General features: G+C 46.7%; 1 protein-coding gene across 1 annotated transcript in view; it reads left to right on the top strand.

Moving 5' to 3' along the window:
• The first annotated feature begins 8,637 nt into the window (after positions 1-8,637).
• PSD2 (pleckstrin and Sec7 domain containing 2) overlaps positions 8,638-27,566 on the top strand; it is a 57,814-nt gene continuing 38,885 nt past the window's right edge. The window contains exons 1-3 of the mRNA XM_062587444.1: positions 8,638-9,173; positions 22,435-22,923; positions 24,828-25,022. Of these exons, the coding sequence (XP_062443428.1) occupies positions 8,638-9,173; positions 22,435-22,923; positions 24,828-25,022 (1,220 nt within the window). The remainder of the gene's footprint in view (positions 9,174-22,434; positions 22,924-24,827; positions 25,023-27,566) is intronic.

Here is a 27,566-nt window from a genome sequence, read left to right as displayed (position 1 = left end):
AACAGCCTTAAAGACTGTTTCCTTCCTGATCAAAGGAGATGGGAACTCAGAGCGTGTGATTGCTCATAGCAGAAGCTGTTACAGTAGGAACTTTAGCCCACAGGGCTCAAGGGCTCACTCCAACAGAAATGACCAAGAGAATTTTTAAGCTGCTAAAAACCTAACCCAGATGCTCAGAGAACAAAGATTCAGCTATTTAGTGTTTCTCTCACTAAGAAAAGCAGAAGAGAATTGCGGAAGGCTGTCTGTAAAGGCAGAGAGGGACAAGGCACAGCTGTAGCTATATGTGTAGGTGGTATCTTTGTGTCTACACAGCATGATTTGTGTTAAGGAAAGGGGCCAAGCAAGAAACATCTGCCTGTTGTGTCTTTTTGAATTATGCCGGTGAATTCTTCCTGCCATAAAAGCTGATGCCTAAAATTAGTTTTCACTCACACAAAGAAGAGGACGTGAAAGATTCTTTTCAGAAGCAACCATCTTGAGAAATCTGCAGCCGCTTCACAATGATGTGGAGAGGGTTCTTGTGGCACAGAAATCTCTGCAGAAATAGGCTTTTTGTGGTGTTCAGCAAATGAGCTGTGAGGAAGACATCTCCTGCCTTGAGAATGAAAAATAACTTAGAGGCCAAAAGATAGGATTGTGGAGTCCTGAATGGCTATCTGTGTGTGTGCCGTTTGGGTTTGGGGGAGTTCAGAGGACAGAGATCCTGAGAATCTCTCAGCTGGTTCTGTTTATGCTGTATTTATATTGCACTGAGTGAATCCTGTCCTGTGTTTGGAGTTTCTACAAGTTGAAGTAGCTGTTCCCCAGCCTCTGCAGCATCAAGGTGTAGAACTTCGTTTCAGGGGATGATTGGTCTGAGTTTAAGATGAGTCACTGGCAGGAATATACTGGGGCTTCTCAAGCTATGAGGAAGTTCTCTGAGCCCTGCTTGGTGAATTTTGTTCAAAAGCACAGAGTTGAGCTACCCAAACTATTGTTCGATCACCTAGGCTGTGGTCAAGAAGAAACATCCCCTCTTGGTCTAAGTGACAAAGATCCTGGAGACTTTTTGTCACCTGGAAGTAAGAAGCTCACAGGAGGTGTCAGCTGTTTCATGGGATCATGTAGGCATTTTCACCTCTCAGCTCTTCCTGTGTCATGGCCCCAGCCATAGCTCAGCTCTCTCCCACTCGAGGCCTAGTGGTCCACCAACTCTCAGAGATGGCCACAAGATCCACCCAGCTCAGCATTCTAGCTCTCAGGGGCCAGTAGCAGGCACCAAGGGAAGAGGAAAAAGGACTATGTGAGAGATGGTCCAGAGGGAACCGTTTCCTGTACCTGGGCTAGAATAACCCCAAACAGTGGTATGGGCTGGGGACTGCCTGCCGAAGGCGCTGATGAGCTGAATATGACCTAGAGATCCTTGAACCCAAATCAGCTCTGTGGTTTTGTGGCCGTGAAGTCCAACCACATACAGGGCTGTATTAGCAGAAGTGCAACCAACAAGTTGAGGAAAGAGATTCTTCCCCTCTATTGAGCTCTTGTGAGAACATATCTGGACACCAAATCTGGTTCTGCAGCTTCCAGTTCAAGAAAGATATTGGCAGACTGAAGTGTGTCATGGGATTACATGTGCCTCCAGCTGTCAGCATGCGTTCAGAAGGCCAGGTGCTGGTCTTGCATGGTAGCTCAGATATCTTCTCTCTTTCCCTTCATGAGAGCCTTCCCCTCTATGCCCCAGAAGAAAATGTGAGGCAATCTGCCACCGTTCCCCCAAGCCTGCTCTAAAGTACACTTGCAGGGACTGACATGTCTCTGTTAGCCCCAAGACTTTGGCAAAGTTGTCCAGCACTCCTCCCTGGCCCTATTACCACCTTGGGTCCAGCAGATCAAGGTGTTGTCTTGGGTGAGGCCTTCCTCCATGAATTTTGCTGAATGACCCAGAAGGGTCAGTTCTGTTCTGCCCTTCATCTTCCAGACTTACAGGCTGCTCTGCACACAGGAGCAAAGCCATACCACCCTTCTTCCCTGGGGTTCTGTGCCCCAGTATATCCCAGAGCAGGGGAGACTCAGGCCTGGCAAGTGGACTATTTGCAACCCCTTCCTGGTCATTCCGCTCTATCTCTGGTCTTGACTGTCATGTCAGACAAGACATCCAGGTCTGCTCTCTTTCCTCTCACTTCTTGCACCACAGGAGCTGCATCTGAACCTGCCCTTCTCTCTGCGTTGATGCTGTACCTCCTGCTCTCTAGTTGGTTCTCCTTGCAGTACCAGATGAGGATAGTCCCATCATGAAGGCAGCTGCTGCCCCTGTCTCTGGCAAGCCCAAGGAAAGGGGATCTGGAGCACCAAGGCAAAGCAAGACTGCAACATCAGGCAGCCCAGCTCAGTGTGAGGAAAGGTTAGTGCTCAAGCAAACAGTAGGGTTTTTTCCAAGCTTTTCTATGTCACAGCAGCCAAGCAGTTACGCAAAGCCAAAGTGGGATCTTTTCCAGTTCCCAACACAGGGAAGAAAATTAAAAATAAACCATTTCCCACCAGCCATTCAACTTCAACAAAAGCTGGGAGACTTCCAGAGCCAGTCCCTGAAAGAGCTGCTTTGTGGTTTCCAACCCCTCGCACAATCTGGACAAACTTTGCTTCATTTCTGCTCAGCCTTTTTGAGGCCAATACTTTCCTGCCATGGATGCCAGCCTGGCTTCACTGCCCCAACTGCAAATCCAGCCGTGGCCTTTAAGTAGGCCAGGGTGACCTTGAATGACCATGAGGGAATGCCTTGTAACCAACAGTAGTCTCCTCACACTGGTAACTTGGTCCTCTTCATGCCCTGCATGAGCAAGCAGTTCGCACTGGATAGTGAGCTTGGGTAAGTTCTCTGCTTGCTGATGGATGATGTGCTAGAGTAAATCTTTCTGCTGTGTTACCTCACTGAGAGTCTGACTTTGCCCCCAGGCTGCAAGGTGCTGTATAAACTTAATGTCCCTTTTGCTCACAGGACAGCAGGCTAGGTCTGGGCTGGATGCAGTTCTCCATCTGCCTGTTCCATCCCATGTCTCCTCCACCTCTGCTCTCCTTTCTTGTACTCAGCTTGGTGGGCAGCTCTCCCTGTCCTTGCCTACTGGTGTTTCAAGGGCCATACAGGACTCTGTGGCAGAGTGGGGCTGGAACAGGCAAGTGGGTGGTTGTGCTGCGTAGCCAGATAGCAGCACTAGATGTGTTGCACATGTGAGCTGGTGTAGTCAGGAGTCTGATAAAAGAAATTAATAGTTCGTGTAACTGCAGTTGGTTTGCTTGGATCTCGCCTATGAGAAACTCCAGGGCCAAGGGATGACCAGTCCCTTTTGCCTCTCTGCTGTCCTATAGTGAAGTAGTAGGCTCTGGGGAGGAGGCAGGAATAAACTCTGGGTTAGCACTAGATCATGGATTCCTCTATTCTCCTTAGCTTTGATGTATTTTGATTGTACCACAATCAGTGGTAGCAGCTTCTTTCCCATTACAAATCCATGTCCCCCTGCTTATGTGGCCTTGCAGAGCTTGTCTGTGCCTGGAGAATGGATGGAAACATCCTTTTTTTCCACTGGCTGCTGGAGTTTGTGTCTTATAGATCGCTGGGTCCATCCAGACTACTGCTGTATTTACTGATACAATAAATAAATATTAAAGAGATTATGATAATAAAATGTAATGAAGATTCATGAGCCAGCCTATGCTCTGAGATGCTCTACTCTGACAAAGGACTCAAGACAAACAAATCAAGGAACTGCAGCTTAACAAGTGTGTCTCAGCAGAGCAACTGTAGCCTTTGGCGTGGCCAGCCCTGGCCACGGTGTACATAAGGTCATTCTCTTTTATTGTCAGCCCTCTTTTTTGCATGCTAAGCTACATTTTGTTTGCTGGAGGCTGGAAACAGTGGGCGTGCACTGGAAGTCCATGTACTGTTGGGACCTGGGAAAGCAACAGTTGCTTTAGGGGGGCACCTGAGCCTGCAGGAGGGGCAGGGGTAATAGTCATGTGAAAATCCACTAGCGGAAACTCAGATCTCTCTCTAGCCCTTACCTGCGCAGCTGTCAGCCAGAGAGTGCTTTGAAGATTAGAACAAAGAGGAAAGAAGCAGGGATACGGGGAACCCATATCCTTGCGATAGAAGCAATGGTCCAACCCAGCTTCCTGTCTGGCAGGCTGACTGCTTTGGGGTGGTGGAAAGGAGCCATTGGAATTCCAGCCAGCCAGGTGCTATGGTGTGCCCTTGCGCAACGGTCTGATTGAAGATACGGCTACTTCAGGCGAGAGGTAACAAGCAAGGTAGTGGTAACCTTCCAGCTGTTGCTGGAGACAGACATGGACAGTCTTTATAATAGGGACAGGTACTTCCACATGAACTTACATCCCAAGCAGCTCCTCTGCCCTCCTTGGTCTTTCTCTAAGACCAAGTTGTGGCATCCCAGGCCTTTGTCCATGCACCTGACCCAACTAGAGGAGATTCATAAATCAATCCTACAACATATGAGGAGCTCATGGGGTTGCAGAGCAAGAGAAACCCTATGAAGCTCACACAGGACACACTGACCTTGCTGTGGAATCGAGAGTGGCAAGAGCTAGTTGCATGACCTCTGTGTGAGTGTCACCGTGGCAGCTGGGAGTTGAGCCGCAGGCCATTACAATTCAGCCAATTCATTTGGAGCTTCTGGGAAGCCTCAGCCACCTGTAACCTAGGTGTGCTTCAAGTGGCCATCGCTGCAAGCATAGTTCTAGTAGCTAGTGACTTGTCAGATAATTTGTCCATGACAACTTCCATCCATGTGTGTGCTGTAGAAACATATACATCCCAGAGGGATTAGGAGGCTACAAGAGAGACAGATCCCTACTTCTGGCTCTGCTAAAAACAGTTCACCGGAAGCTGAGAGCTGATGGTCTTCCTGGCACATCAATAGTCTGTTCATGCATTCTCCCTGGGCTTTCTCAGGATCTCTTCTCAGATGGAAACCCAGGCCAAAGCACAGCATGCCTGAGGGATTAACAGTAACTAACTGACTCTTCAGCCCTTCTTCCAAACTGTAAATGTTCCAGTTAGACTTCACAGAGTGAAACATTATAAGCATAATGCAGTAGGTTATACTGCATAATAACAGTAATGTTGATTTGTTGATACTAATAGTATTAATAAGCAGATTACAGTTAGGAGGGGAGGGGGAGTCTTCAGAGTTATTAAGATTTGCCAACATTTCTGCTTGTGCAGCCCCAACTCCCAACCACATTTAGCTTCCTGTTTTCTGGTTGCGTATAGCTGTGCCAAGCTTTAACTGTCTGACTAGAATTTAGCTTGGGTGGTATCTGGTTCCTGCTGAAGTTTTGATATGGGTGGTTGGGAGGAGAGGAATGTCAGTCTAAACCTCTTTCTGGTTTTAAAAAACTAGATTTGGAAAAAACAAAAACAAAACAAAAACAAAAAAACAAGCCCACATTTTTCTACTCAGGTTATGAAAAGGCCAACAAAGCTATACTGGAAAAATTTCTCCAAAGATTTGAGCATTGGCTCTGTGTTGCAAGTCTGAATTACACCTCTACCATGGGAAAGTGTAAAAATTTGGCCGTGTTAGGTTTTTAGCATAATCCAGGATTGAAGTGTGATCATGCTCAGAAAAGTCTTGATAGTTTTGCAGGTAAATTCCTTGAAGATACTGCATTGGCTTGTGTCTGCTCTAAGTGCACAGGAAAGCTAAGTGCTTCGTCTGGTTTTCCATCCTGATTCGGTGGAATGCAGCCATGTCCATCAATCTCCATAGACTGTAGCAAGCCTGGCCTGCTAGCTTAGGCAATTGTCTGTAGGTATCTGTATCCCTAGTTGGGTGACTAGACATGCTCCTCAGGCCTGGGGTCACCACAGAGAGAGGCATCACTGTGCCCTTGCCAGTCTGCTTTGTACAATACGTTCTGCAAAGGGAACATCACTACATGAATGATATTGATAGTTCAGATTTTTCTTTACAATTCGCTCCAAGACCTTGAGCTAGATTCTTAATTCATTTGTTAGGCTAGGGGAGGACTGTTGGGGGGACTCATCTACAATACAGATGTCTCTATCTGTGAATCTGATTGATGAAATTGGACATTCAGTGGATTTACTAGCAACTTTGTATTGGGGCCTGCAATGAAACTGCCCATTGCTCCCTTGCTCTGGTCAGGTGGGGGCTGTAGGAGGGAAGAAGTCAACAGCCATTTCTAAGGATAACTGATGCACTCAGCTTTTATGACACTATGGCTGAAAACCAGGAAGGACCAACGTGTGTAGAGGAAAGACCATTAGTGGTATCTTGCAAACAGCAGCCATAGAACGGTTCTGAAAAACAGCTTGACATGAACCAGCACCAGGGCGACAGGAGATCAATGGGGTTCCCTTCTCTGACTTGTTTCTCACTTTCTCTGATCCCTTATTACAGGCAGGGATTGTGCATCTATCCGAAGAGCCAGGCTGCTGTAGTGAGATAGGTGTGGTGATGCTGCATTGGCTGTGACAGCGAAGGATGCATGCTGATGCACGTGGAAAAGAGGTAAAACTGCCCATGTTGTCTCAAAGAGAGGTCTGCCCCAGCTCTTGTCTGTAGCATGTGCAACCTTGAGGAGTGTTTCCCCCCCAGGCCTGTCTTGTGCAGAGCTCTGAGCTTGCAAGCCCAGTCCATCCCCTAGCTGCAAGGGACAGGACACAGAGAGGGAGCCAGATCCTGGGTTCAGATTGGGCTTTGCCTGTGCTATGAATTTAGAGTGGTAAGCTCTGAGATCGGGCTTGCTTTCTGCAGCAGTCCTGCTCAGCCTGCATCTCAGCATGAATCTTCATGGATCTATCCATAACCAGGTCATAGACAGGTGAGTGGGTTCGAATCCCATCTCTCCCTTGCTCCTTCCCAGCTGCAGGAAAATTGGAGGCAGGGGGACAGGCTGCTGACACCTTCCCGGCTTCCACAGGGTAAGGAGTTGTAAGAGTGGAGGCAACTGAAGCCCAGCACCTCTTATTACCAAGAACCAGTAAGGCCCTATGCTGATAGAGCAATGAATGATTTTAATGAGAGCTGCAACTCAGCAAGTTAGAATGCTCAGAGCCTGTTGCAGCCATTTGGCACTCTCGCAGCCTCTCAGGTTTAAACCCAGGTTTGCTTTAACTGGTTAGCCATGCTCTCTACTCAAAGATATCCTTTGTCTTTTAAAACAAAGTCAGCTGTTCCCATGCCCCAGCCTAAACTCCACACAGAGTACTTGCTTCCACAGAAGATCATTTCTGATGGTGCTGTTGTCTCTTGATTTTAGTTGCAGGGGTTAAAATGGAGAAAAGCTTTCATGGCACTACCAGGCCATAGCCCGTGACTGAGGATGGTGCTAGCAAGACCAACTGCTTTTACATCAATGAATGTGTTCACGAAGTGCCTCATTTCATCAAAAAGCCATATTTCTCATTTGTCTGGTGCAATACAGTGTCCTTCCGTTGTCCTACAGAAAGAGCCTCTCGTGGGATATTCAGAAAGAACACATTTTCTAGATTCTTAGCCAGCAACTAATGACACCCTTCAGCAGCATTTTTGTGTTGGGGAAGAGAAAAGTGTTACTCTGGCAGGCAAGAAGCTGTTTGGAAATACAAAATCAACAGGGAGAATCATACAGATTGGCACATCACAGGTGCTTTAAGAAAAATCACATCTTACTCCTTTTTCCCTCACGCGAACAAACAGGTCCCTACTTTTGGTGGACAGGGAGGACCTGGAAATAGTACCTCAGTAGCTAGCCTGGGAGAAACAGCAGGGCCACACTGCTTTCTCCAGTCCTAGGCAGCTGGTCACCACAGCCAGGACTCGAGCAGCCTGCAGGTAACAGGCCTCCTGCCTTTGAGACTGGAGTTGTTTGGGGATTATCTGTGAGATTCTGTGTCCTCATGCTGATCTGGCCAGACCAACTGAATAATTAGAAAATGAGTGGGAACCAGTCTACAGAGCCCCATGTTGCCTCCATGTGCCCTGAGCTGAGGGGCTTCATTGCCCCGGTCCCCTTCTTTTGCCACAGTTATTCATGCTCAGCTTTGGTTTAGGGGCATGCACAGGTGCTTCGAGACTGTTAGCTTTGGATGCTTCTAGCTAAACCTGCTTCAGTGCTTCTGTGGCCACTGAGGGTTGGCAAGACTGTGCTGAGTCCTGGACCCTGGCTTTCCACTTCTGGGAAGCATTGCCTGAGCCATGCACCTCCTGTACTGCTCCAAGAGGGTAAGACAGGGGCACCTGGGCCTATGATGGCTCAGGACTACAATTGCAGCTTGGAAGCAAGTCATCACTTTCACCTCCAGATCTTAGTGCACTGGTCAGTGAGCTCTAGTTTTTGCAGCCAGGCCAGCACCATCCCTCTCTGCTTTTGTGTTGGGAATGGGGCAGAGGGTGCATTTTCCTCCCCACTTCTGCCACTACTTGCTGCTCCCAGTAACAAATTAGGCTGGCCTGAGGGGTGCTGGCCCTCCTCCACTTTAAACTGTTGCCCCTTTGAATTGCTATCAACAAATGCCTTTCTGACAACTCTTGCAGATGCTCATGTCTCTCTATTTCTTTCCTGTTGTAGATAATCCCAAGCCTGAATTAACCAAGGGGAAAGGAACCCCATAAGCACTGTGAGAACAAGCAGAATATGACTGAGAACATTCACTTTCCATTATCTTCTGCAGACTATAATGAGTTGCATTCCTCGGGCTCACAGATCGCTATGTTAGCCTGTAACAATGGAAGTGAGCAGCTCAGTGAGCCTTCAGAGCCTGCCAGTGAGAAAGCCAGCCCCTTGGATAATGCTGAGCCTTCCCAAAGAGAGGACGGTGAGAGTCTGCCCAGTGACGGCATGGGCCAAGGGGACGAACATCTGGAAACAGCCCTCGCCACGTGGAAGCCGGATGAAAGACAGAGGGAGTGGGGACAGGAGGAGTGTGCACTGAGTGAGAGTGGCAGAGATGATGGGCCAGCGCTGATGAATGGCATGCACGCAGTGCTCGCTACTGGGAAGGAGAAAACACAGCTGCAGGACAGCAGTGTGCCAAGTCAGAGCAGCGTGGATTCAGAGGATATCTCCCTTACCCAGGAGACATATAGTGAGGCCCTCAGCAAGGTGTGCTTGCACACATTCCTGGGCTCTTCAGAAGCGCTAAGTACTGATGACACAGAGGAACAGCTTGGGTGAGTCATTTTAACAGTTCAGTGCTGGTTTGTGTGTGTGTTGTTTCTCAGACCTTCTTGGATCTCCATACGTAACTCATCAGTTTAAAAAGCTACAGCTGCTCTCAAGGCTGATTCTCATTTTTCACTCTTCTTTCTGGGTTTCTTACTCTGCTTTACCCTATTACAAATGCAGAAAAGCTGTGATTAGAATCAGTGTCTGCCCACAGACACTCCAAAGCAAAGGAAAAGGATTTAGGGATCTCAGATGTTCTGAGTGCAGGGTGTACTGTCTTTAGGGGTGTCCCACTTGCAAGCTGGAGATGCTGCTGCATTACTTAAGGCAGAGCTAGCTGAGGTAGCTTAAGTATTAAAGCAGGGCAAGCATGACAGCATGGAGCCTACAGTGAGTTGGGCTTGTCCAGGAGCCTAGTACACCTCCAGGAATCCTGGCAGCATAATTTCTTCTGGCAGTCTTTGGTCTAGCCAGGTTACAGCTGAAGCAGCATCTTGGTAGTAAAAGAGGGCAAAATGTTAGGTTTTGTTTCCCACTTTACTTGGCAGCTGTTACCAGTGTCTGAGTAGCACAGTGATAGTGTGCTTTTTTGCTTTGGTTTATGAACATATGCTTCCCCAGCCACAAGGAGATAGCTTTGTGCTGCTCAGTCTGAATGTGTGTGATTTAAGATGCATAGAGGCAGGATAGGGCAGTGTGGGAAGTGCTGTGTATCAGTCTGACAGCAGGAAGCTGACCACATGGGCTCACTGTGCCTGAGCTCACGCAGTTCTATGCCCTGACAGTCAGTTATGTGAGTTGTTTGAACTAACATTGTAGGTTATGGGATGTAGCTGCTTCCACACCACACACCAGCCTCTCTCCTGCCCTTGCTGCCTCAGTGGAAATGAACAACAGAGTCAAGAGCCCATGGGAGCCTGGTGCAAACTAGGAGTGGAGCAAAGAGTGAGGGGCAGTGCCTTCCAGGGAGGGGATGATGCAACAGCAGGAGGCCATGCTTTCCAGGAAGGTGCTGCCACCCTGCTATAGTGCTACCACGACACCTCCAGTGCTTGCTTGGAGGCTTATCACTTGTGTTAGCCTGATAGGACATCCTCCTCCCACAGCAGACCAGAAATCTGTTGCTACTCCAGTTAAGCAGTCTGCTAGCTCAAAGCAGGAGATGTCCCTTGGTTTAGATTCCTCCACAGATGTTCTGGTCAAGGTGGTCTTCGTCAATGCATCTGGCTGGATGTAGAAGATATGTCCCAGATTTGCAGTAGAATTGAAGAGGTCATAAAGTCACCTTTGTGCCTGAAGGTCCACAGCAGGTAGTGCTCTCCCAGAACCACAGGTGGCAGTGCAGGAGCGAGAGCCAGAAGACACTAGTGTCATCCTGCCCTCAAACGCTAGAGACAAACCGGTGTATATTTCATGTCTCCCTGGTCCTCCTTGTTGGCAGCATGACTTCTTGAGGGGACCCTCTATAACTGGAGGAAGCTCTGACTAGAGACAGTCTTGGTGGGAACTGGTGTGGACTTCGCAGCTGATTTCTGTGTTTTATGCATGTACAAATACGTAGATGCCACTGGGGATGTGAAGGTTGGGAGACTGATAAAGTGACTGATTACTGGGATGAATTGAGGTGCCTCCCACTGTGGGATGAATTGAGATGCTTTCCTTTGCCACTAGAAATGGTCCAGGGAGCCTGGGGTACTGTATTGTATCCAGCCCAGGGTTTCTAGCCATTGTGAATTTTACAGCATTGCCTGTGTACCTTCTGTCACAGCACGGGAGAAATGCCGGCAAGCAGTAGGGTGCTGGAGAAGAGCAGCAGAAGTTGACCAAGAGGTGCATTGCCTTCTTAAAAAAAGAAGGTGTGAAAGGGACATGGTGGCATGTAAGCCACCTCCTATTTTTCATCTTGTGTAGGCTTCAGGCTAAGTTTGTCTGGAGCATAGCCAGGAGTTGCAGGAGTGCTGGGAAGCCACACAGCATGTGGACTGACTGCAGGGTGTACCCAGTTCCTGGCATCTGTAGTGTTGAACAGGGTTCCCAATAAAAAGCTGGTGATTTTATTTACCCAACCTCCCCAGCAAGAAGCAGCAGCCTTATTCCAACAAGTACAATTGAAGGTATCAAAGAAGAAGGGAGTAGATCCAAGTAAGTCTGCTAATGTCTGTTGGCATCCAGAAGGCTAGATGAGTCTACCCCCAGGCAGGTCCTCACTGCCCCACAAGCTACTTAGTTGGGTCTTGGTTGTCTGTGAGTCACTCAGGTTGCATGGGGACCATGTTTGCTTGGTATGTGGCTCCCTGCCAGAGACTCTGAGTTGAAGATGGAGCTGAGAGTGGTCAGTGAATGCTGGTGCAGTCACTGGAAGTTCAATTACTTTAATGTACTGGGGCATGAATTGAGGGAAGTGGCAGACTGAGGATTTGGACACGATGCAACCTGACTGAGCTCTGCATGCAAAGGTCACAATTTTGTACTCTATACATACTCACTTGGATAGTAAGTAAGTCTTCTTGGAAGCAGAGTGCAGAGGGGGACAAGTCACACATCATATTCAAAGGCAAAAGTGCAGTTGGGAAACCTCAAGGACACAACTGAATTCTGGAAAACAATTTATTCTCCAGGAAACAAGTTAGCTCCCTGTATTCAAGTTCCATACTATATTTACCAGCCATCAGCTGGTCAAGTAGCAGAAACAACTGGCTAGACCAAATACAGCATTGCAGAAAGAATATCTCACATCAGAGACATTGGGATCTGTCCAAGTGGACTGGGCATAGTGGGATGTATTTGACCTTCTTTCCTGGCTGTAGCTAACTGCATGCTGCACTGGCTCTCCTGGATGAATCTGCCTTCAAAAAGCTGACAAGTAGATGGAGGCACAAGGGAAGTCCTGCCTTATCTCTTGTGTTTCCCCAATTCTTTCTTTTTTTTCCCTTCTAGATGTGATTGTTTCCATTATGACTCCTTCTGGATGTAGGAGAAATTGGGATTTCTCTGTCTCTGGACTAATGTTTAGGACCTAATGGATAAGCAATCAACAATTTGTTCCTAATGTACAAAGTATTTGTCATCATTAGTATATTGGTGCTTATATGGATCATTTTGTCCCTGGATCTTAAAGTACTTTACAAGAAGGGGTTGAGTCTTGCTCTCCCTACTGGCCCAATAAAGAATCAAAGGCTAAAAAGTCCTCCAGGTCATCCACTCCACAGGAGAACTGGAAAAAGAAATCTAGTCCCAATGTTTCACTCCTGAATGTATGTTAGTACATCTAGGTAGGAAATCTTTATTAACAACGTCAAGGAAATAAACTCAAAGCTTTAATGCTTGTGCTGCAGTTTGCATTCACTGAATCCCTTTCACCTTCTTTCTAATTTATCCCATAGCACCCTATTGACATGTGAATATACTATTTGGCAAAGCCTGATTTTCCCCTCTTTATGGCTATTTTGACTATTTCACCTTCTGAGAGTCCTCAGCATTGTCCTTGCTGGTCTCAGGGAGGTCCTAGCTCTGCAGCAAGATTGAGACCTTCACAAGTGAAATATGTTGTTTTTTTCCATTCTCCAGAAGTCCCCGCACTTGGCTTGTTAGATGCGCTTTGTACCTGACTCTTTGGAACTACTGCCTCTACCTGCACATTTCCTCACACAATACTGTACAGCCATTGAGCATTTCAAATTCCATTAGATAAAGTTTCAGCCAAACTTTACTGAAAGCCTTCACTGGGTAGACAAGAAAGTCCTAATTTCTATTGTGTCCTTTTCAGGTGGGCCTCCCTGCTCCCTCAACACGGCAAACTAGCTTCTACTTTATTATGACTAATTAACTAGTGGGAAGTGAAATGTAAGCAACTCAGTGCATAAAAATCCAGTATGATTCAGTTGCAATAATAACCAAATACACTGCTCTGCATGCCTTGCCATAGGCAATAAAACAGCATTTCAGAGATGACTGGGAAAAACAACACAGGCAGTTCAATACATTACTTCAGTATACTTACAGAGGCTTATACTTACGATGCAAATAAATATATGGCTCCTTATTTAAGTAAAGCAATTGCCTTCCCTGCTATTTAGTACTTAAGTACACAACACTTCTCTGTGGGCAGGCTACGTTAGGTTTATTCACACAAGCGAGGTCTTATGTTGTCTCGCATCTTAGCTGAGCTTTGTTTGAATTAGATACAGACTGTGCTTCTAGGCTGAAGTACGCTGGAGAAAGTCTGTTCATCCTCCCTTGGGAGACTTCCCTGGGACTACACAGAGAGAAATGAACTGACTTGTATCCACTGGTGCTGGCAGAGCGCAAGCAAGTTTGTTAGTGTCTGCTGACCTGTCCTCCTCTGCGGCTCCTGCCCTGGTATCTGTGGTCTGTCCCATGAGGCCTTAGCTGTGGTATCCTTTCAGACATAGCCTTTCTCACTTTGTTGCCTGCTGTGTGAGTTTGGGCTCAAGGGGTAAATAAAGGGTTGGAAAAAACAAATTCTGTGGTATAACTAGGTTAATGGAAATGACTGTGTTCAGTGTGGTGATTGAGTGGGAGCTCTCTGACTCTGGAGTATGGCAATGTGTGACCCACTAAGTAATTGTCCGGGGGCACTGGGCTTGATGGATCTTTCAGGAGCAGTCAGGGGAGCACTTGTAAGGACAGCTGCAGGGCACAACTTCCCTGCAAATGCATGCTGTGTGCCAGACTTCACAGGAATGGGCCAGGGTATGCACAATGCATGGGTGCTCCCTCAGCTGCCATCTCCCACACAGACACTTGCACGCTGATAATCAGGAGTGAAGCGATGCATAACAGGAGGAAGCATGATGGCATTCTCACAGGACTTGGGGAAATCACAGAGACCCAGCATTTTTCATTAGTATGGTGAGAACACAGAGCCTCTGTTAAAGAGGGGACATATTCAGTGGTGATGGAGACTATTGCTAGCAGTTTGGCAATGGGACAAGCTGCCAAGGCAAATCTTTTAATTCCCATCACAGGTTGCACTTAAGGATATAAAATCCTTTCTGCCACTCAGCTGTGGAGTTCTTAAAGTTCCTTCTGTTTTGTGGAAGGAGGAGACGCACAGTGTCATTGCCAGGCATTGCAGTTCACCCTGCAGGGATAGATGGTTTTTTAAAGAGAAGCAGTCCTGGAGGTAAGGAACTTTTAGGCTGCAGTGGTTGCTTTGTGAGGCTACTGCTGTCTGTGTCATTTCTATTTATTTCTGGTTTGCTGTGTGGCCAGCTCTGATGGGGCAGGTGATAATTTTCTTAAAGCCCTGTGCTTCTGGAATCAAGGGATTTTGTGGTGCTACAGCTTTCTGTAAGCTTTTATCTGTGGTGGTCACAGAGTTAAGTTTAAAAACAGTGGCTCCAGAGGCTCAGACATCAGAAAGGCGTTTAAAGGGATCCAGAAATTTGTTTGTCAAAACTGGTCAAGTCTCACACCCTGAGTATAAGCCACACATGGCTGGCTCCTTCTTCACGCTGTCCATCAGCTGGCTCTGTCCTGCTCCAGGATCTCCTATACCTGGCATAGCCGGTGGCTTTCGTCTGTGGCTCACCAGTCAGCTGGCTTGGTGTGTGGCGTCACATTGCCACAGCAATTCACTGTAGCTTGCACAGAATAGCTACTTCATGTGATCTTGACCTGCTTAGGTGCATCAGACATGTGGCTTGGCATTTGGGGTTTAAAGCACTGAGAAATAAGAAACTTGAGAGCACTGATCCAACCTCTCTTCTTGACTGGGCCTTGCCTTCCTAGAAGCAGGAAACTGTACCTTTGTTCAAGTGCTTCAACAAAATGTACTTTTGTTGCAAAGATCAGGCAGATGAGGAGTCTAGTTGCTGATGTGTGCCTGCACCTTGCTACCACAAACAGGGTTATGTGCATTTCTGTCTTTGCAGTCTTCCTCCCTTACATTGGTTTGTCTGTTTATTGTCCACTACGTCCCATGTCGGACCACAACTGTCTTTGGTTACTCTGTGGATTCTTGCAGTGAGGAGTTTCTGTTTGCAAAGTATTTCCTGTCCTGTGGGCTTAAGATCTTTTAGCAGTCTGACTGTAACAAACGATGGTAATCTTGAGGAATGCCCTATGCAAAGGGACTCCAGGTCTCATTTTACTGTGTCTGGAATTAGTGCTAATTTAAATGGGGAGCTCTTATTTGGCCTGTGCTAATGAGGGCACTGGCAGATGGCCCATGTGAGCATCGCTTCTTGGACGTGCCCAAGAGAATAAGATGCTCTATGAAAAAAATTCTAATGGTTAAAGCAACTTCTCAGATAAGTGTGTTATCAACAGAGATAAGGTGTGTATTCACTAGGCATTAGGGCCACTCTTTCCTGAAATGGCTAACCATCTTCCGTGCTGCTTGAGGCACTTTGGAGAGGCTGGGATTTCCACAAAGGGATGACACTACTTTAGTATCTCTGGAGCAGCAAACTCAGAAAATGTCTGTTGATTTGAGGACCAGAAAGAAAAGTTGTGATTCTCCAATGTGACTTTGTACGTAACATCTATGGACATCACATATGTTTGTGTGTTTGCTGGTGTCATCTAGGGCAACACTGGACTCTTTCTGAATTAGGAGAGCCTTATCTGGCCGTGTCATGTGCTGGTATGGAGACATGAATTTCTGGAAGTTGCTCTGTCCTCTCCTTCATCCTGGGCTTAGCCTGGCTCCTGAGATCCAGACGCATGTGTCTGTGGTAGCACCTACACAAGGTGACACCTCTCCCAGCTGCCACTGGAGTTTCTTAGGCCTTCTTATAAGACTCTAGCCATGCCTTGGAACAGTAGAGTAAGGAAGAAGATCTTGCCTGAACAGTTAGCTTCCGCATTTCAGATGGTTTTCACGGCAAGTCCTCCAGGGCTAGTTGAATGTTAGTTTTTAAAAGTAAACAGAAGAAGTGTATTTAAAAAAACAAATGTATGTGTTCTCAGTGCCTTACCAAGAAGGAGAAGTGAGCATTGGACAACAGTTTTGTTCTGCTGCAGAAAGGGCATAGAAGTTTTCTTCTTCCTTTTGGCAGTAAGATCATCAGTAGGCACGTGGTTTGGATATTATCAAAGCTGAGCAGGCAGACTGGCTAGTGGCTTTCACCACTGACTTTTATGAATGAAGGTGTGTTAGTGAGCTTGGAGTGATGTGCCTACAAACAGGCCATGCACAAGCAGCAGGCCTTCCTTTGGCATACAAAGTGATATTTTACCAAGATCTGCTCCTAGGGTCAAGAAACAAGCCCTTGTAATCCACAGCAGCTTCTGAAATCTTCCTCCATTGACCTATTGAGAAGTGTCTGAGAAGTATCTTTTCTTTCTAGCAGAAGGGGTACATGTTTCTCCCCAGCAGTTCAGAGCTGAGGTATGTTTTCCCAGCATAGCTGGGCCTGAGTGAGCAGTGCATTTACTATCCCAGGAGTACTGGCAAGATTCTGATTTTTTTTGAATCCTGAAACAAGAAAAATAATTTAACAATTGAACTTTTTTTGTCAGTTAGCTGTCAGAAAACTCTTTCCATTCCCTGCCATTCTGGCTCTTAATACTGTTTCAATTGCTTGATAAACAATGACTTTTGCAGTATACTGAAGAAATCTTTTTTAATTTCAAAGATATCAAAACTACATGTCCTAGCCTTTCTGTAGCTATCTTCCCCCTTCTCAAAATGATCAAGTGAATAGATGAAGTGGAGCCTAATCTCTTGCTCTACACAGTTTTTTTTGGATGAAGCAGTAGGTTTTTCATAAAGACTGACTCTTCAGAGAAATCCCTTCCAGAAGGATATGTGCTTGACCACTGAATCTCCCCGTCCTGTAAGTCACTCACTTGATCAGTTACCTGGTCTCATGGGAGCCATGTGACGTTTGTCAGTTTTGAGGAGGGAAATGTCACCTCCCCTCCAGTTTTCCTACTGTGTTTCCTAGCTGCAAACCCCAGGTAAATACACATCCCTGTGGTACCTGAGCCAGCGAGGACCCCTGAACCAACATCTTCTACAGGAGAGGACATGATGCAAAGCCTCTGGCCCTGCAGTTTGTCTGTGCCAGCAGCAAGAAAAAGAGATTTCAAGTAGGAAAGAAAACAGCCTAATCCTTGCAATATTTGATGCTATCTACAGAGTCCATTGAATTTCTCTGGTTTTGCTTGTGCAAGCCCAGGTGATGGGCTATCTTCCTGTGACAATGTAGCCCAGTAGTGTAACAACCTCTTGCATATCATGTCCTGGGATTTTGCCTGCAGTCAGAGTTTCTTAGCTTTCAGAGATTGCTTATTCTTTGATCAGTTCCCTGCCTTCCATCAGTGATCATGCAGGGCTAATGGTTTGATCTCTTGTCTCTTTATAAACCTTTATAGTAGGAGCAGAAAATTTCCTAGGTAGCTGGGAATCTATCCTCCAACCTCTATTCACCTCAGTGCTACCAGACAACAGCTGACTAAGTTTTAAGGCTTTTGAGGAGTACTGGGTTTGAAAAGCAGGAGTCTCTCCTTCCCATCTGAACTAACCTCATCTCTCCAGTTGACCTGACCTTGCTTATGGACCTAGATGTTCCCCTGGGAGACCCTAGGAGACCATGCTTCATAGAACTGGTTGCAACCCAATGTAGCACTGGAAATTTTGTTTTCTGTTCCCTCAGCCTATGCCTGAGAACTCATGCACTTCCATACTGTTCCCTCTTTCCTGCTCTATTCCTAGGACTCATGAATCCCCTCCAACCCTGGGTTTTAAGCTGCTTTATGCTGCTCAGGACCCCTTTAGGGAGAGCTGTGCTTCCCCCACTCCAACCCATCAGCCCTCCTGGAGCAGAGATGCTGTGCATATAGCAGCACCCCAGTTTTTTAAGAAGGGATATCAGGGCACATCAGGGCCAAGGCTGTGGTGGAGGACAGCAGAGTAGAGCACAAGTAACATGGTATGCGGGAGCTTTGCCACCCAGTTTCTGATATTGTTTGGTATTATGGAAATTGCCTGTCACTGCTGCCAGCAAAGGATCTCACCAAGGTAACAGCAGTGAAAACTGACTGCATTTGAGCTAAAACAGAGCTTCAGGCTTTTTGCTACTGGGAACCACACCAAGAACAGAGTTGTTGTACAAAACTAGGACAGAACTGGAAGGGAATCAGCATCAATAGAAAGGATGAGAACAGAGGAGGAGTGTTATAGGGCAACATTGGCTACAGTGCAGGGCTGAGTTTAGCTGACCCTGTTGCATACCTATGTGTGTATAGACATGACATGCTTACAGAAAAACCTGCCCTCTATGGACATACCTGTAGTGCCATAGAAATAGCACTGTACAAATCGGACTGTCTCCTGCCTCTCGGTCTGTAGTATAGTACAGATGACCACTCTGGGAGCCAAAAGCTGGAATAGAAATACATTGTCACTGTACATTGTACAGGTTTAAGAAGCAGAATTATTTTGTTATTTCAGTGTTGTGGTTCTCAACTAAGATCAAGAGTGGGAGTGTCAGCCCTGCCCAGCACCTGCCACCTGGTACAGGGCCTTTCTACACACTCAGGACAGCTGAGTATGGTGCCTGACTCTAGACAGGGGAGGTCTCCAAGAGCAGAGCAGTTCCTGGCACACAGGCAATGGCCCAAGCACAGGCAGAGCTGTCCTTTGCCACAGAGGGATGTGGGGTGTGGGATGCCCAGCGCTGGATGAGGGGGCCAGATGGGGACAGGGACACACAGCCCTCCCCCTATTGCCACCAGCCACCTTGCAAGGCTTCCCAGGTGCCCTGTCCTTGACTAGGTGTCAGTCCCCCCCACCTCGGCCAGCCTGCACTACTTGGCCCTCTCTCCTCCTCCCTGAGGCAATGCCAGCCCCCTGCAGGCCCCGTTGCTAGGGGAGCTGAGGTGCCTTAGCAACTGCCTGCTCCCACTGGAACTCTCTCTGGTGGGGGTGGTGGGCGGAGATGAGGCCATGGTGTCCCTCTGCCGCCCAGAAGATACTTGGAAGTCAGGAGACTGCAGCCATGGCAGGAGGAGGAACCCACAGCTGGTGCTGAAAAGAGCCCCGAAGAAAACCAGCAGCAAGTAATCCCTGCTTTGCCCAATGATCACTTATGACAGGCCCAGCCTCGGCCTTGAGAGCTTGATAAATATGAGCAGCATAGTTCAAAAGGCCATCAGCAAGCAGTCATTTTCCCCATGTCCCCAGTCCTCAGCATGTGGAGTGGCTAATTGCTGAAAGACAGTCTCCTATGGGATGTTGCGTTTCCTCCAAGTCCTTCCCAGCCTTCCTTCCTGGCCTGGGAAATGTTTGGCTGACAAACTTTACACTGTGGAGAAGGTGAAAAGGCAGGCAGGCTTGAACTGAGGTGAGGAGATGCCTTAGCCACAGATTTGTGCATCCAAGGGAGAAAAAGAGTCAGAAGTCTAGCACTGATCACAGCTCACTGTTGTCTCAGCCTTCTCCCCATTGCTTTTATCTCAAGGGGGATGCAGCACACAAGGCTGGGCCTGAAAACCACAACACTTTATATTCCCTCCTAGAAATCTCCCAGAAGCAGATTATGTGAGGATTATGGAGGAGGAGCAGACATGGGCTTGACAGAATGTCTCCTTGTAAAACATATCCCTGTTATCCCAGCCCAGAGATGCTTCCTAAGATCTGCCTCTGAAAGGAAGGGATGTGGCCTTTGCAGCAGCTGTGATTAGTGGGAAGCACATCTAGCATCTGTGGCCCCAGGGATCCAATGCTCACAGCTGGTGCGAGGAGCTGCATTGCAGTGAGACAGTGCCATGTAGGGTCGTTAGACAAGGAGGTGGAAAGAGGTGTCTGATGTGTCAGGTCACCAGATGGGGACTGCAGTGCTAGGCTGCAGCTGGGAACAGGGCTCTTCCGAACACAGAACTGCTCTAGGAGGTCCTTGACAGCTGCATGGCAACACTGGGGAGTCTCTCTCAGACTAGGGTACTTCAGCTTGGAAAAAGAGATGAGTGGTGAGGAGAAGGTGTAAGAGAGGTGCATGAAACAAAACAGCTTGGAGAAGGTAGGTGGGGAATGACTGCTGGCTTTTCCACTACAGGAACTGGGAGATGTAAGAAAAAGCTAGCAGGTTCAAAGCAAAGAGGAGAGTGATTATCATGCAGTGGTGATTTTCATGCAGTGGTGGTGAAGCTGTGGAACACCTAGCTGCAGGGTGTTTTCTTCCCTGTAATTCCATGTGCTGGAGGCAGGTGATGTTTCATCACAGCCAAGCATCTGGGCTCCAGAGGGCACAACCTGGCAGGAGGTGCCACATGAGTTGGGAACCACTAGGTAATCTGCAGCAAGGCAATAGCAGGGGCTAAAAGGACAGTTGAGGTTGCATTGAAACAATTGAGGGTGCACTGATGGACCTGCTGGGAAAATGGGAGGCTAAGTTATTTCCTTGCTGCCTTGTTACCATACCATGCTCAAGAAGTACCCCTCCCTCGTTGCTGCTTCTTAGCTATGCACTAGAAGTAAAGGCAAATCTCTGCTGCCATGGGAGAGGGAAGTGTGTATTCCAAGCTATGTAATCGTACAAGCTGACTTTGCTTCAGGGCTCTGCTGAGCCTTTGCCCAACCATGGCAATGATGTTCAGGAGACCACATCCACCTTAAAACCAGGGAACCTATATCTAATGAAGAAAAAGGGGCTAGATGTCTCTGGATTCCCTAATCCTCAAGCTGCTGATAGCTGGGAGTTGGAAGGAGGTGACTGGTTGAGGGGGCAGTCACTTTGCTTTCCCTGTTCTCTGCTGCCGGCTGGTGGAGACAGGATATAGGGCTGTATAGCTTTACATCTTCTTTACTCCCACTGTGCCCTGGACTACTGTGTGCCCAAGTTTCCCTAGCTACAAAAGTTCAGAGAATGACTGAGCTATCTTGTGAAGGGCATTAAAACCATCAGTGTCCAGACTCCTGGGAGACACTGTTGTGACTCTGTTTCGCAAGCACTTTGCTGCCTCTGTGCTGGAACCACAACCTCCGAATGTTCATTTCCAACTTTTGTGGGCCCTATGAGGTTTGGGTTAGATATTCTGCATGGCAGAGAGTGGACTATCACTGATGCCTCCTAGAAAATGTTAGTAACAACTTGGAATGCAGAGGCACAGCATCTCATTTGCTGCCCCAGGGAACTGCTCAACCCTGAACTACCCCCCGGAATTCATCTCTGAGAGATGCATTCTTGCTGTAAATGAGGCTGTGTTCATCAGGAGGGGAACTGCACACAGTCATGACCCTGAGAAAGGGTTCCAAATTGTGACAACCACAGTGAGGAGGAGGAGAAGCTTGCTTTTCCCCTAGCTTTTGCCAGCACTAAATGGCCAATTCTGTCAAAGCAGAATTCCTGCTGGGAATGGAAAGAGAGGTTTCTTCAGAGAAACTCAGAGTACTTCAGGCAAGTTCTTGCAATCTGGTCATTCTGATTATTCCAGGAAGGACTGAGCCCTCCTAGTTCACCAGGGCTCCAGCACAACATATGTTGCTGGTTTTGACTCAAATGAATTCTCATGTTACGGTTTTTGTATTGAGATGTGCACTGTAATGAATTCCCCTGTTTTCAAAGTCAGAGTCAAGATTGCTGAGGTTTGTCCAATATTTACCTGGAAACTAGTCCTGTAGACTCATTAATTTCACAGCCACCTCTCACCCTTCTAATGTTGTGCCTGAATCCCTCAAGTTGGCTGTGGAGCTTCTCCTGCCTAGGCATGTATCACACCTTGTACATCCCTGTCATTTGAGAAAAAATAGTACTTCTAGGGTACCTTGTCTAGGATAAAAAGTTTAAGATGATAGGTCAGAAAATTGCTCCCTAAAAGCTCCTAGTTTTCTCTACTGTAGGGAAAGCAAGGACATTCACTGCCAACATCCAAAGTTAAATTAGATGACCATGACCCTTATGGACTGTCGTGGTTTTGAAGTATAATCATAACTGGAGCACTTAGGGAGATGACTTGCAGATTAAATCCATGCTGGCACTGAATCCAATCACAGATGTCAGATGCAAACATCTCCTGTTCAGAGCTCTGGATTTTTACTGGGACATGATCAAATTAAGGATTAACCCCACCCCTGGGATTGCTCGTTGTAATGCTCTGCCTTCATCAGTTCTAGAATTTCTGTTAAGCTTGAAGCTTGTGATAACACTGGGACCAAACAGATTATGCCACAGAAAGTTCCCAGTGGCCTGTAATAACAGCATCCTTGCCTGTCCCTTCTTCTGCCTCCTACCTCTGAGAAGAACAATCCATGCAAATACTCTGACAATATTTTCTACATCTCCCCTTTTGATGCAGGTTTGCTGCTGGAGATGCCAAATTGAGCTGCACTGAGGATGACAAGGAACAGTTCCAATTTAAAGATATCAGGGATGGGTTCAGCTCAACCTTTGAGAAGATTGTTGAGTCTGACCTTATGAAGGGCACGTACTACAGCAGCTTGGACTCTCTGGATGTGCTCTCTCTCACGGATGAGACAGACAGCTGTGTCAGTTTTGAGGCACCACTCACCCCGTTGATCCAACAAAGGGTCAAGGAAAGCCCAGAGCTCTTAGAGCAGAAATTGATGGCCCAGCAGAGAGAAGCTGCTCTGCACACGGCTGCAGATAAACAAGAGCAGGCAGCAGCAAAGCCAATGGAGGGGGGTTTGGGGAGCCCCCTGAGGCACTCGATTACTAGCAGCAAGTCAGAGAATGTGCTGAGCCGTTTGTCCTTGAAAAACATCCCAAATGGATTCCATGTGGAAGGGTCAGAGGAAGACAACAGCAAGATCATTAACTCCATCAGGTAAGTCAGAATGTGAATTCCTTTGGCAAATGGCTCCTTGTCTTATGGGATCCCTCTCCAGGAACAAGATTCAGAGGATATGATAGAGATGAGGATGCTTTTTTCCCCTTGTGCTTCCTTCCCTTGTGCTGTCATGGCAGAGACCTATCACCAATAGGACAAACATTTTCCACACCAGAGAACCAAGGTCTTATGTCATTAGACCAGCCTGTCCTGTGCCTTTGTCCTCTCTGCTCTCAGACCTAGGACCTGGTACTACGCATGAGCTTCAGGGTTCTGGGAGAGCGCTGAGCGCTTGAGAAAAGCCAAGGCTCAAGCACTTTGTGTTCATATTTGCCCTGGGAGCTACCTGCATTCATCCAGACTACTTGCAAAACCTGCTTGTCCTTATAACAGGCAAAGCTGGGGCATTTCTAGGCAGTGCATTGTTTTGTCTGCTTGACATCTGCAAAAGCTCACGGGAGGTTAAAAGCAGTCAGACACATTCTCAAATGTGCTATGAAGTGCAGAACATGCCTAATGTTTTTCTTTAGGACAGGATGCCCCTGTAGAGGCCTTCCCAAAGGTTCTTCTGCAAGCGGCAATGAGGCAAGAAGAGAATTCATCCTCAAAGCCAGGCTCAGACCCCAAACGCTCTCCAGAAGTGCTGAGCAAAGGGATCACCCAAGGGACAGTATGAGATGTCATTCCCCAGATGCAGCACTTCACTGAATGGCAGTTCCTTCCATGAGAAAGCTAGGTGATGAACAACCAGGTGAAATCTCCAGCAGAGATCTGGAGCAGGCTGGTGGGTTTGAGGAAGTATGTTCAGTTAATTACAAGGCCCTTAATGAATCACACTGCCCAATACTGTGTAAATAGATGCTGTAAGTGGTTTTGGGCAAGGAAATAAAGGAACATAGCCCCACCTACATGGCACGAGTGGGGCTATTCTGCATGTTACCTATGGCAACTGCTGACTAGAATGGTAGCCAGCAAGTGGGAAGAGAAAAGCCTGCCTGGGAAAGCATTACATTTCCTGTCCTCTCCACATGATGCCCTAGAAGGCCCAGTCCCATACATCTGCAATTTTTCACCCTCAGTAAATTATTTGAACCAGGAGACATATTATCTGTTTGCACATATTATTTGCCAGCTTTGCAAATTTGAACTAGAAATAAGGTACAAGTTTTGAACAGTGAGGGTAGTAAACTGTCAGGACATCATACTGAGATCTACCAGTGGAATATTCCTCAACTGAGGTGCTTAAATACATAGTGGATTACTTTCTAGAAGAGTGTTCATGGCTGAGACAGAGAGAGGGTAACAACAAGGATGAACACAGTGATCATAATAAACCCCATTTTGACCTAAAGATACACTGTTGCACCATTTTGAAGAGGAAGACGTGAATAGATAAATCAAGGGATAGGGACTGCAATGTTTGTTTTTCATCTCTTGGCCTCTGGAGTCTGAAGCGTTCATGAATTAATCTCAGTATTTTGACTTTTATTCTAGGGCTCATGAGAGCGGACTAGGAATTTTTGAGAGCTCTTTCTCCCACAGATATTGATTTGAAGAAAGTAAAACTTCTGATAGTTCTGACAGTCCCTGTATCCATTCAAGAGAACTTTCCATACAAATGGAGAGAAGTTTAAGTACATCCTCATTTTTTTTGATGTGAAATCACTTTCTCTTCAGGCTTTTCTTGCAAGTTTGAAATTAAACTATAGTATTTGAGTGTCTCAAAATACATTTCAATTGACCTGAAATGAAAGAGGGTTTGTGCAATGTCCAGTTCACAAGTGTGTGTTGTTGTTTTTTCATAATTTTTGGTTAAGACCGGAAGAAATCAAAATGTGGTATTTTCTATGGGTTTCATAGTCACATTGCTGCTTCTTGAATTGTTTTTTGCTTCCATGTAGTGATGCCAGCTTGAAAGATGCCCTTTCAGATTCGGACTCTGACATGGGCAGCACAGAGCAACTTGACCATGGCAGCACAGACACTTTAGCAAATGGCTGCAGGGCAGATAGTGAGGCTGCAAAGAGGCTGGCCAAGCGCCTCTACAACCTCGAAGGATTCAAACGTTGCGATGTGGCACGCCAGCTTGGAAAAAAGTAAGTGGGCCTTTTGAGTTATAGCCAAACCAGGAGAATGTGGAACCCAGCAAGGTGATTGATTGAATTGACAGAGCCAACTGTGTAGCGAGTGGAAACAGTTTGGGTACAAAGAGGAGGTCCCGAGGGAGCACTGACAATGCTGCTGGAAAGAGGACAGGACAAAGCTAGGAATTAATTTTGAAGGAGAAAGCCTGGTGTTACAGGGGCTTGCTGAATGAAATCAGGACCATTTGAGATCCTTCCAGTTGAAATTAGTCCAAGTCTAATGCCCTTACAATTTGAATGCTGCAGTTTGTTTGCATTTGTTTGGCCTTAGCTTCCCCAGGGTTCTGTCCTCCAGAACCTGTGTTTGGAAAAGGTCCAGGCCAAGACCCCTGAAAAAATCCCTGAATTGTAGGTTTTGGTATCTGGACCTGCATCTGTTTGGCTGGAGCTCCTCTTGGAACAAGAAGATGGTATCAGTGGGAGCCCCTTCCAAGTGAGATAAAGCCCTGTAAAACTATTGCAGTGGGCTCTCTGGCAACACCCAGAGTTTTCATGTCTGCACCCAAAAATCTCCTAGCCACAGTCTTTGTAGACAGTGTGAACCCAGAAAGCTGTGATGGAGAGCCAAGAACACACTGGATTTCCCTGTACCTAGGTTGATAGATTTGCCAGAGTAAGGCAGAACAGTGTTTATTCAAAGCATTTAAAATAAGTGAGAGAGTTATAGAGATTTTTAAAAGACAGAGTAACGAAGGTGGGAGTAACAAATGATTTTAGATTGCCAATGGGTCTTGTGGTGCTGGGTTTTTTGTGTATCCTGAATTGGTTCACATCTGTACAGAACAGCAGGACATAACTGTCCCTCAGCAAATATCCAAGCTTCCAGAACGGAGGACTGGTGTCTGACTCTCAGCTTAGCCTCTGTGGTGGAAGGAGCCCACTGAGTGATCTCTTTGTTTCACTTAACAACGTCCCCGTTCCTCTCTTTCAACGTGATTCTTGAAAGTGGGTGCATCTCTGCTTGCTGCTCTTTCAAGCCTGGCATTCTTTTCCTTTCTTGCACAGTTTGTTGTGCCAGCTGGCTGAGCAGGATCAGCTCCAAGCAATGGGATCTCTCAGACTGCATCTGAATATGCCCCTTTGCCAATTCCTGCCACCTTCACCTCACACACACCTCAAAACAACATTTTGGAGTAGTGTGCCATGATCCACATCGAATTGACCCAGCCTTTAAAAGAGAACAACTTTTGTTTTGATCAGTTGGGCTTTGACAGTTGGATCTCTTTCCTGATCTGGTTCCCAGCACAAGACCTGGAGAGAGCTTCAAGCTCTGGGAACAAGTGAGTAGATTAATGGAGCAGGAAAGGAAGGAGGTTGGGAATAGGTGTGTTTTAATCTGATCATGCCCACTAAGACAATATACGACCAAGCTACAATTGTAGGAGCGGAATCAGTTTAAGCTATACTTTCAGGCCAGCTCTATTTAGGAGGTGGACTGACTGAGGAATCTGTAGGAAAAGCAAAAAGCTACCTCTCATTTTTAGACTTTTTATCACTTTTTAACCCCCTTTTTTCTGAATGTTTCTGTGAATGTTGACAATTTTCTCAAAACAAACAATATATTCACTGTTGTCAAACAAGTAGAAAAGACTTGATGAACAAGGAAATGAAGGTTGGACCTCTCCAATAGTTTCTTTCCAGATGACACAATTCTGTGAAGTTAACTTCAAATCCAGAAATTATCCTTGTCTCTCTCAACATATTTCGGCAACTAAGCTCTACATTCAAGATTCTTGTTCCTGCGTTTGTCTGTGGCATTGTCTTAGCCCTGTCACTGCCCATAGTCATATATCTCTTTCTCTTCTGCATCACTTCCTTCAACATGAACTGGATGTAGATTGAACTGTCTCAGCTGCCAGTTAGGAGACTTTGAAGATGGTCATGCTGGGAGATCTCCTGCAAGATTTCTCAATGGAGTTCTTGTTCACAAAGCCACTCAGGCAACAACGGAGCAGGTGTGACAATAAAGAGATCTGAGTAAAGAGATTTCAACATTGTCATGTGTTGTGGGCTGGAAATCTGTCCCATGGACAATGTGACCTGGGTATAGAGCATACTTTCCTTCTCTGGAGAGTAGGTGAATTTCGTGTAACCAAAGTTCTTATGGGAAATCTGATTTGATCCAGGTGACTGTAGTAGAGTAAGGATCTTGGAAAATACAATTTTGGCTCTGTAGAATTGTGTGATTCAGACCCTGTAAATATCACAGAATGCATCCATGTCCAGCTACGCAGTAATACAACTAGGAGAAACAGGTGAAAAGATCGAGGCTCTAGGCTGTGCCTAGTGATGGCTTGTGACTAAGATGGATTAATAAGCACTCTCAGTGCCTGGGCCTTTCCAAACCAGGAGGTGGAAGGAAACACTGAACTGGAGTATAAGGAAAAAGAAGGTCTGTAGGGACTCTCTGTGTGGCTGTGCCATCAACTTGACATGTCCCCATGGGAAACTCCTTATACTGACCTTATAAACATCTTCCTTATAGTGAAGTCTGTG

Source organism: Rhea pennata, chromosome 14 (assembly GCF_028389875.1).
Source record: "Rhea pennata isolate bPtePen1 chromosome 14, bPtePen1.pri, whole genome shotgun sequence".
Lineage (NCBI taxonomy): Eukaryota > Metazoa > Chordata > Aves > Rheiformes > Rheidae > Rhea > Rhea pennata.
The sequence above is the reverse complement of the archived record's forward strand: the minus strand, read 5'-3'. Positions and strand labels throughout refer to the sequence as shown.